At 54.8% G+C, this 10,405-nt stretch overlaps 1 protein-coding gene across 1 annotated transcript in view; it reads left to right on the top strand.

The window, feature by feature from the left end:
- The first annotated feature begins 307 nt into the window (after positions 1-307).
- Dnai2 (dynein axonemal intermediate chain 2) overlaps positions 308-10,405 on the top strand; it is a 22,867-nt gene continuing 12,769 nt past the window's right edge. Inside the window, exons 1-5 of the mRNA XM_076870529.2 lie at positions 308-490; positions 1,855-2,016; positions 2,961-3,082; positions 5,885-6,027; positions 6,989-7,102. Coding sequence (XP_076726644.1) covers positions 308-490; positions 1,855-2,016; positions 2,961-3,082; positions 5,885-6,027; positions 6,989-7,102 — 724 coding nt within the window. The remainder of the gene's footprint in view (positions 491-1,854; positions 2,017-2,960; positions 3,083-5,884; positions 6,028-6,988; positions 7,103-10,405) is intronic.

Genomic DNA, 10,405 nt, shown 5'->3' with positions numbered 1-10,405 from the left:
GGAGAATCTTAAATTTGAGGGCAGCCTGGGCAGCTTAGTGAGATTGTCTCAAAACATTAAGGGCTGGGGACGTGGCTTGGTGACAGACGGCTTGCCTCTCTTGGGTGGGACCCTGGGGTTCAATCCCCAGTGCAGCAACACAGTGCAGCTCTGGACACCTGACAAACCCCTAGAATCCCACTCCCACCTTCACCCATGAGCCAGATGGGAACCTGAAGCAGCCTCGTGAGACCCAGGCAGAGGGGTGGCCAGGTGGCCCCTCACCCCTTCCCTTCTCCCCCACCCCACCCCCGCAGCCCCCGTCACCATGGAGATTGTCTACGTGTACGTGAAGAAGCGCAGCGAGTTTGGCAAGCAGTGCAACTTCTCAGACCGCCAGGCCGAGCTGAACATCGACATCCCCCCCAACCCGGAGCTGGCCACGCAGTTCGTGGAGCGGAACCCAGTGGACACGGGTGTCCAGTGCTCTGCCAGCATGTCGGAGCATGAGGTGGGTCCCTGCCCCAAGAATCCAGGGCAGTGAAGATGTGGTCGGGCAAAGAGTTCAGAAAGAGCAGGTCAGGGTCCTGGGTGTCCTGTCCACCTGGAATCCAGGTAGAATGGACCCGCGTGGGTGCTGGAAGTGTGAGGGGAGTCACCCCAAGGGCCACCACAGTACAGTGCTGGGCTCAGGAGAAGACGCAGCAGCACCTGTCCCCTGGACCAGGCGAGTGTCAGTCAAGATGTGCTCGCTCCCTCACGCGGCCTTACCTCCGAGGGGCTGTGGCCTTGCTGCTGAGACTCTTTCTAGAATCACTTTGGGCCTTTGGTGCTTCTGGAAGAGGTATTCTCGGGAGCATGGATTCCTATCTACAGGCAAAGCCCATCTTGGAAAAAGAAAAGTGTCCCACAGGAAGTTCTGGCCAGGCATGCCCTTTTGCCCTGTGGAGGCCCCTAGAGCTTCCGGTCCCTGTAAACCTGGTGATCAGCACCCGACTGGGTCAAGATAACCCAGGTCAGGCCCCAAACCAAATGAGTCACTGGACTTGACTGGGACACATTCACAGTCACCTGAGTGGTCTGGTGGCTCCTGGCTTAGATGAACTAACTTCTCAGCCTGAAGGCCGTCTCGGGGACCAGGACAACTGTGCCCATGGCACAGCCTCCAACAAGATGGCAGCCATGCTGGCCTCAGTGCCCAGGCTCCTGCCAGAGCCCTGCCCTGGCAAGGTGTCTCACTCTGGGAGAGCCAGCTTAGCGGCGGGAAGGAGCTGGGAGTGACTGTCCCAGGGCACAGGGCTTCCCTCCGGGGCGATGACTGTGTGGCCCTGTGAATGGTAAGGCCACGGAACTGCACACTGTAAAATGATTAAGATGGCAAATGTCGTGTCATGTGTACGTCAGCAAAGTTTCTAAAATGGGGAAAAGTGGGCTGGAGCCAAGAAGCTAGTCCAACAGGTCAATCTTCCCGGGCTGGAGAGGGGCGCAGATCCAGCCTCTGAGTCGCTGTTGTTGCTTCAATGTCCGACCTCGTGCGTTGCCCGCCGGGTGGAAAAGAAGCACACGCTTCTCTTTTCTTCTGAATCTTGCAGAACAGGTGGGCTGGCTCCTGGGCCCACTAGGCTCAGGGGACCTGGGCACTGGGTCTTCCATGACCACTGCTATCCAGGGCAAAGTAGCAGCCTCCACGGGGTGGCACTGCAAGGTCACCAGTGACACAGCCTGAGGACCTGGAGGTTCCTGACTTGGTGGCTTTAGCCAGGGCAGCTCGTAGGTCTGTCAGAGAGCTGAGGCTCCCGGGAGGCTCCTGGCTTACAGGAGCAGAGGTTGGAGGCGTCCGGGTGGTGGTCATCTCACCGGTGGCCCTCTGTTCAGGCGAACACAGAGCGGTTCGAGATGGAGACCCGAGGGGTCAACCACGTCGAGGGGGGCTGGCCCAAGGATGTGAACCCCCTGGAGCTGGAGCAGACGATTCGCTTCCGGAAGAAAGTAGAGAAGGACGAGAACTACATCAATGCCATCATGCAGCTTGGCTCGGTAAGGCTTGGCGCCACTGAGGACTCCCCCCCACTCCAGCTCCTCGGGGTGCCAGAGCTGTGCCAGCCACGGGTCCACATGGCTACTCTGGGGAAAGAGACCGACTGCTGACCACACAGGGCCATAGCTGAGCAGGTTTTACAAAGAGCCTAAAAAAGTGGGAAACCCTCGGGGCAGAGAGGACCCCCCAAAAAATGTTTTGGTCCTTTACTACTTCTTTTTATTTAATTAATTTTTTGGGGGGGAGGGTTGTTGATGGACCTTTTTTAAAATTTATCTACATGAAGTGCTGAGAATTGAACCCAGTGCCTCACACATGCTAGGCAAGCACTCTACCCCTGAGCCACAATCCCAGCCCACATCCAGTAAATTTGGAATAAGCTTTAAGTCTCAGCCTGGCTCAGTGTTGACTGCAAAAATGAATCTCACTCACATTCTTCCCTGCAGAGTTACTGATCCACTGGAGGTCCAGACAAACATATGGGTGCCATATATACATAGGCCTGATGAAATTGTTTGGCTAGAGCAACATTTTTCAGCATTTTTTTCATTATCATCCCTCCCCAAGAGTATTTTTAGACATTTTTTTTAAATCTCCTCCTCCCTCCATGAAATTTTAATGCCACAGATATCTCGTTTATCTGTCGATGTGCTGTGTGTGCATCAGTGCTTTGTACACAGAAAGCAATTAATTCACCTTCAAAAGCCAATTGAAAATGCATAAGCCGTGGGCTGGGGCAGAGCTCAGTGGTCGCACACTTCCTGGCCAGTGCAGGGCCCTGGGTGTCGTCCCCAGCACTGCAGAAAAGAAAAAAGAAAGAAAATGCATTGGCTAAAGAACAGGAAAAGGCCCCTGGTCCTCCCTGTCCCTCCTAGACTCCAGCCAGCCCCTGGGCCTGCAGGCCCTCTCCTTCCTGCTGAGCACCCCTGCTCTGTCCCCTCAGATCATGGAGCATTGCATCAAGCAGAACAACGCCATTGACATCTACCAGGAGTATTTTGACGATGAGGAAGAGGTGGAGGTGACGGAAGAGGCCCCTTCAGCTAAGACCATTAATGTCTTCAGGTAGCCCCTAGCGAGGCTGGCCTCTGGCCAACCTGTCACCTCCAAAAGGGACTCCTTGCTCATCACTCCAAGCCATGGTCACTGTGCTCTCTGTGCCCAAGCTCGACGAGGGTCAGAGCGAGCTGGTGCCTAGCAGGAAGTGGTCCCTGCCCTGTGGGGATGCATGCGCTGACCAGGCCTGGGCTGTGTGTGAGCTGGGCACAGCAGGAGGATCTCCCACAGGGCAGAGCAGGACAAGGCGTCCACCTCAGGGGTCCGGTGGGTCGTGAGCCCACAGGTTGCCTGGCCCACATTTGCAAGAGTGGATCTAGGAATAACCTCAAAGGACAGTGGGGATTTATGGGTGTTGTGTGTGAGGATCTTTGCTGCCAGCCAGAGCTCCAACAAACCAGATCCGTCAGTCGGGACTGGTTCCCACTCTGGCAGAGCCCACAAAGGGATATCGGGGTGGGGAGGGGGCGCTGGAAGTATAGGGCAGCTCCTTCTGTGACAAGAGGGACCCGTTTCCAAGACTGGTTATGTGAAAACCAAACAAGCTGTGGAATAGTATAGGGGAGAGTGTGCTGCTACTTTTTTTTTTAGGGGGGGGGCACTGGGAATTGAACCCAGGGCCCCACACATGATAGGCAAGTGCTCCACCACTGAGCTATCTCCCCAGCTGTTTTTATTTTGAGGTGGAATGTGCTAAGTTGCTGAGGCTGGTCTTGAACTTGCAATCCTCTGCCTCAGTCCCCTACTTGCTGGGATCATAGGAGTGGCCACTGCACCTGGCTGAGAGTGCTGATCTTTGTTTAGGAATACCTGTGTACACGTGCACGGGTCTATTCATATGTAGGCGTGTGTGCTGCATCTGTGGACAGGTATGTGCCTATACTTCACCTGCAGAGAACGCCTGCGATTCTGGACTTCTGGCCTCCTCAAGTGGGAGGGAATGAGTTTCTGTTGTTAAGGACACCTAAGGCCCGGCTGCGGCTCGGGGGTAGGGTGCTTGCCTGGCATGTGCAAGGCCCTGGGCTCCGTCCCCAGCACCGCAAAACAAAACAAACCTAACAAAAACTAGCAAACAAGAACGCCCACCTAGTTGTGGTCCCTGGTTCCGGCAGCCCTAGGAGGGGGTGACACTGACTTCACACGGGGCCTCTGAGCACATGTGCAGGGTAAGGAAGGAGAGTTGGGGACAGGAATGGGGAGAGGGCAAAGGGACAGCTCATCCTGAAGACTTGGTGAGAGGAGTTGCAGGTGGGGCCACATTCCTGGCGGTGGAGGGGCAGGAGGGAGAGGGCTGTCCGTTTAGAAGTAGAGGCAGTGGAAGAGGGGAAGGTGGGGCGGGTCCCAGCCGGTGCAGGCCCAGGCATCTCTGAGGACCCTGGCGGGGGTCAGGTGTGGTCTGGGTGATGCGGATTCCAGAGATGGCAGGCATTTGGAGGTGACCGGCCTCTGGTGCCAACTTGGGGGATTCGTTTTGCCACCACAGCTGACCAAGCATCCTGGGAAGTACCTGGCCCTGTCCCAGCACAACCTGTTCTGATCCAGTGGTGACCTGTGGGGTGCAGAGCAGGGCCAATGGCTGTACCCAGCGATGTGCAGCAGGCACATGCTGCCCCCAGCCCCGCTGGGCCCTGACCCCACTTAGGGACCCCTCAAACCACCTGATGCGTTAGACCTTGTCCCAGGACTCTCAGGCATGCACAGCAGGTGCTCTACCAGGGGCTCCAGCCCCAGCCCCAGCCCCGACTCCCAGACTTCAGTTTTAGGCTCATAACAAAACTGAGCAGAAGGTACCAAGAGTTCCCACATGCCTCTCCCACCTCCTGCCCTGGGCACACAGCATGCCCACCAGTTGGACCTGCATGGATAGACACACCACTGTCACTCCCTAGTTTCCGTCAGGGTTGTTCCCGAGGCTTGCACATCCCATGGATTGGTGTCCACCATGGCAGTAGGGTACAGCGTAGTTCCCCTGCCCTCAGAATGCCCTGTGGTCACCTCTTCGTCCCTCCCAAGTCCCGAGCCCCTGGCAACCACTCATCTTCTTCCTGTCTTCGTAGTTGGCCCTTCCCAGCCCGTCTTCTCAGATCTTGATAGCTCATCTCCTTTCTCGTGGTGAATGGTATCCCATCGTCTGGGTTCACTACCATTTATCCACGCAGCCATCTAAGGACATTTTGGTTGCTTCCCTGCCTTGGCAATTTGAATAAAGCAGCCATAAACATTCGTATGCAGGGTTTTGTGTGGACGGAAGTTTTCGGCTCATCTGAGTCAACACGGAGGCATGAGATGGCTAGACTTCCTGAACCTTTCGATTCGAATCGCAACGGAAGATCAGGCTCTGGCTCAACTTCCAGCGAGCGGAGGGTTAAACTGGAGTTTCGTGTTTTGCCTGTTCCCATTGCCTTGGTTTTTATTATTACCTTCTATTTATAGTTGGTGGGACTGGTTTTCCATTTACGGTAGTATTGTCAACTTGGTTTGGATTTATTTTTTTTTTTCCACTTTTTATTGGTGCAGGATAATTAATACATCATGGTGGGATTCATTGTTAGGCATTTGTACAAACACAACATAACCATATAGTTAAAATAATCATGTAATGTGTCCAATATCCTTCCCTAGTGTTTCCCCTTCCCCTCCCCCTCCCTCTCCCTGCATTTTGTTTTTAAAATAGATTTTCTGAAGTGAAGGTGGTTCCTTAGATATACCTGAGTATTTTTTAAAGAAAAAAAAAATCTAGTTGTGCTAGAATTACTACAAACTGGGGAAACCCCACCCTCCAGCCTTCTGACTCCCTTCCTCTCCCCAAAGGGATCCGCAGGACATCAAGCGGGCAGCCACACACGTCTCCTGGCACCCCGATGGCAACCGGAAGTTGGCAGTGGCCTATTCTTGCTTGAATTTTCAGCGGGCACCTGCGGGCATGAGCCACGAGTCATACATCTGGGATCTGGGTAAGGAACAGCGGCGTCTTGCTGGCCAGGCAGGGCTGAGGCCAGGGCCAGCCGGGGAGTGCAAGGGGCCAGGGACTGTCAGGAGGGAATCCCTGCTGTGCCGTGCTGGGGATGGAGCCCAGGACCTCACACCCGCTGGGCAAGCCCTTACGCTGAGCTGACCTCCAGCTCCCAAGCCTGTGGTCCCCGAGGCCAGTTCAGTGCCAACCTGGGCGACTTAGTAAGACCCTGCCTCAAAATAAAATTCTAAAAAGGGCCAAGGCTGTATCCCAGGGGTAGAGCGCCCCAAGTTCAATCCCTGGTACTGCAAAATAAATAAATAAATACCAGACCCAAGGGGACTCCCAATGTCGGTCCCTGGAGAGCCTGCCAGAGAGAGGCCCAGCAGGCTGCAGGGCGCCCAAAGGGGAGGGGAGGGGAGGGGAGGGGAGGGGAGGGGAGGGGACTGTGCCTTGACCCAACTTTGCTGGGAGCAGGACCCTTTCTTCACTGCAGGGGCAAGAGCCCGGCCCGAGCAACACCCCCAGGCTTCCCCTTCTCCCACTCCGTACAACAACGGTGCAGGCGCTGCATCGGGAGCTGACTGAACAGCTCGCCCGGTTCTCGCAGCAACCCCCGGGGTGGACCCCACATCCCCGCCCCCCACAGGCCTGATTTGAAGACCCCGTGAGAGCTGACTCTGTCTAAGAGCCTTAGGTTAAAGCTGGTTTCACACCAAATATGAGAAACGGACTAGAACTGGAGTTGAACACCCACCCCACACCCCAGTCCCCCCAAATAAAGCCAGTAGCTAAGATTTAGGCCTCGGGGCCAAAGGAAGCAGGCCAGAGAAAGATGGTGGTGGGGGGTGTCTCAATGGCTGCCTTCTAACCACCCTCCTCTGGAAAAGGGGGTAAACCGGCTGACCCTGTCCTCTTCTGGGCAGGCCTGACGAGACCTTTTTCTTTTTCCTGCTTTATAGAAAACCCGAATAGGCCTGAAATGGTCCTGAAGCCACCTTCTCCGCTGGTCACCTTGGAGTACAACCCCAAAGATTCCCACGTGCTCCTGGGGGGCTGCTACAACGGGCAGATAGGTAAGGAGGGAGCCGGCCCTCAGCCAGCGCCTGCCCGGGCGGGTCCTGAAGACCCCGTGGGTGGGCACTTCTGCAGCTGGCCACCCCAGATGCTGGCCAGTCAGCTTGTTCTGTTGGCGCTGCCTCTAGTCCACTTGAGTAAGCCTGAGGTGGGCTTAAAATAAAAAGGTCTAAAGGGCCGGGGCTGGCGCTCAGGGCAGAGGGCTTCCCTGGCATGTGTGCGGCACGGGGTTCGATTCTCAGCACCACATATACATAAATAAAGTCCACTGACAACTAAAAGTCATTAAAATAAAACAGACCGCATTGCTAGAAGAAAATGAAAAGATCTAAAAAGCTGAGGTCTGAGTCCAGTCAGGGAACACGGGACGGTGAGACCTGGTGGAGCCCGCCCTGGGGGAGCAGACCTCTGGGTGATGGGCCTGGTGGTTCCGGCCTTGTGGAAGGCGCTGGGAAGCCGGTCCCCGTCTGTGTTGGAAGAGCTGGGGAAGGACTGGCACCGACTCCTCTGACCTCTGGTAGGATTCACGGGGGGAGCTGGCCCGGGTTCTCCTGTATTTGGAAGTCTTAGAATTCCTAGGCCAATCCCGTCGGTTACGGGTCTCTTCCCATTTTCCGTTTCCCCTTGAATCCGTCTGTTTTCATAGTCTGTCTTTCCAGGGACTTTTCCACCTCGCCCGTCACCCCTCGTGTCTACTTTGTAGACTCCCAATCCTTCACGGCCATCATCGTCCACGGCCATCATCGTCCACGGCCATCACGCGGACATTGTCATTTCTGAAGGCTGGCGGTCATGTGCTTCCTGCTTTTAGTCATTCGCACCCTCCTTTCCCCCTGGTCTAACTACAGATTTGTCAGTTTCATTTTCTTCTCGAGAACCAGTTTTTGGCTGGGGGCAGTGGCACGCGCCTGTCCTCCCAGAGGCTCAGGAGGCTGGGGCAGGAGGACAGTGAGTTCAAAGCCAGCCTCAGCAACCGAGCGAGGCCCTAAGCAACTCAGGGAGATCCCGTCTCTAAATAAAATATGAAAAGGGGCTGGTTAAGTCTCCAAGGTTGTTGCTTCCTTCTGGCAGCTTTGGGTTTAATTTGTGGTTCTTCTAATTTCTTAAGGCAGGTTAGGGTACGGATCTGAGGGCACTTTGGCTGTCTGGGTTTGGGATGGTTGTTTTGGCTGTGCTGGGAACAGAGCCCAGGGCCTTGCCCATGCCAGGCGGGAACGCTGTACCCCTGAGTTACACCCCAGACCTTGTTTCCGTGTTTGTTGGCCTTGGTCTTAAAATACTGCCCTCCTCAGCTGAGAGCGACCCTCTCCTCCCGACTCTCTGTCTTAGTGTCCTGGTGGCTGGGCTCGCATGTCCCGATTTCCCTTTTCATTTCCTGTCAGTCTCGGTGGTGTTCAGGGGTGTGTGTGTGTGTGTGTGTGTGTGTGTGTGTGTGTGAGCTTTCTAGTTTTCCTCCCGCTATTGATCTCCACTCCGTTCCATTTTGGTCAGAAAGGCTGGGCCTGATCTGTCTCTTCAACCTTGATGGAGATTGTTTCCGGGCAGTTCTGCCCCCTCTCCTGGAGGACACTCGGTGTGTGCTTGAGCAGACTGTGTTCTGTGGGTGCTCCTTTCTCAGGGGCCTGGCCGCAGGCCAGCACACAGCCAGCCGTGCCGGGGGCCCTAGATGTCCAGGAAGAGTCCAAGCTTGGGGCGCCTCCTCTAAAGCCTGCTGTTGGGCGCACCTGTTACCCACTGCCTCAGGAAGCCGCCTGCAGTTGTGCCTCAAGGAAAAGACTTTCCTGCCCGGTGCGAACTCTGAGCCAAGTCCAATGCAGAGCCTGGGCTCTGCAGCCCTGTTGCTGCAAGAGGGGGGCCATGGGGGGCCCATGGGACCTGCCCTTGAGCACTGCTTTGCCCAAGTAGAGCAAACTTACCCAAGGAAGTGCACCGCAGCACACCTGTGATCCCAGTGACTCTGAGGCAGGAGGTGACAAGTTCAAGGCCAGCCTGGGCAACACACACACACTCACACACACACATACTCACACACACACACTCACACTCACACACATACACACTCACACACACATACAGAGACACACTCACACACACTCACATACACACTCACACACACAGAGACACACAGACACACACACAGAAACACACTCACACTCACACACACACATACACACACACACAGTCACACACACACAGAGACACACACACTCACACACACACACTCACACACAGACACACACTCACACATACAGAGACACACAAAGACACACACACACGCACACACTCTCACACACAGAAACACACACTCACACACCACATACACACTCACACACAGACACACACATATACAGAGACACACACACTCACACACAGAGACACACACAGACACACGCACTCACACATACACACAGATACTCACACAGAGACACACACATACATACACACACTCACACATACAGACACACACACACACACACAGACACACACAGACACGCACACACTCTCACACACACACTCACACACAGAGACACACACAGACACACACGCACACACACACACTCACACACAGACACACACATTCACACAGACACACACGCACACACTCACACACACTCACACACAGACACACACATTCACAGAGACACACGCACACACACACACTCACACACAGACACGCACACACTCTCACACACAGACACACACGCACACACGCACACACACAGACACCCAAATTCACACACACACAGACGCACACACACACACACTCACACACAGAGACACACGCACACACTCACACACACATGCACTCACACACACTCACACACACTCACACACATACACACACAGAGACACACACACAGACACACACATAGACACACACAGAGACACACACACACACTCACACACACAGACACACGCACACACACAACGCACTCACACATACACACATACACACTCACACAGACACACACACATACAGACACACACTCACACATACAGACACTCACACACACACTCACACAGACACACGCACACACTCACACACACTCACACATACAGACACACACACACACACTCACACAGAGACACAGACACACACGCACACAATCACACACAGACACACATTCACACACAGACACACACGCACACACTCACACACAGAGACACACACGCACACACACACTCACACAGACACTCACGCACACACACACACAGACACACACAGACACACACGCACACACTCACACACACACAAATTCACAAACACAAACACACACGCACACACACACGCACTCACACAC

The sequence above is a fragment of the Callospermophilus lateralis genome, chromosome 11 (assembly GCF_048772815.1).
Source record: "Callospermophilus lateralis isolate mCalLat2 chromosome 11, mCalLat2.hap1, whole genome shotgun sequence".
NCBI lineage: Eukaryota > Metazoa > Chordata > Mammalia > Rodentia > Sciuridae > Callospermophilus > Callospermophilus lateralis.
Note: the sequence above shows the minus strand (reverse complement) of the source record. Positions and strands in the feature narration are given on the sequence as shown.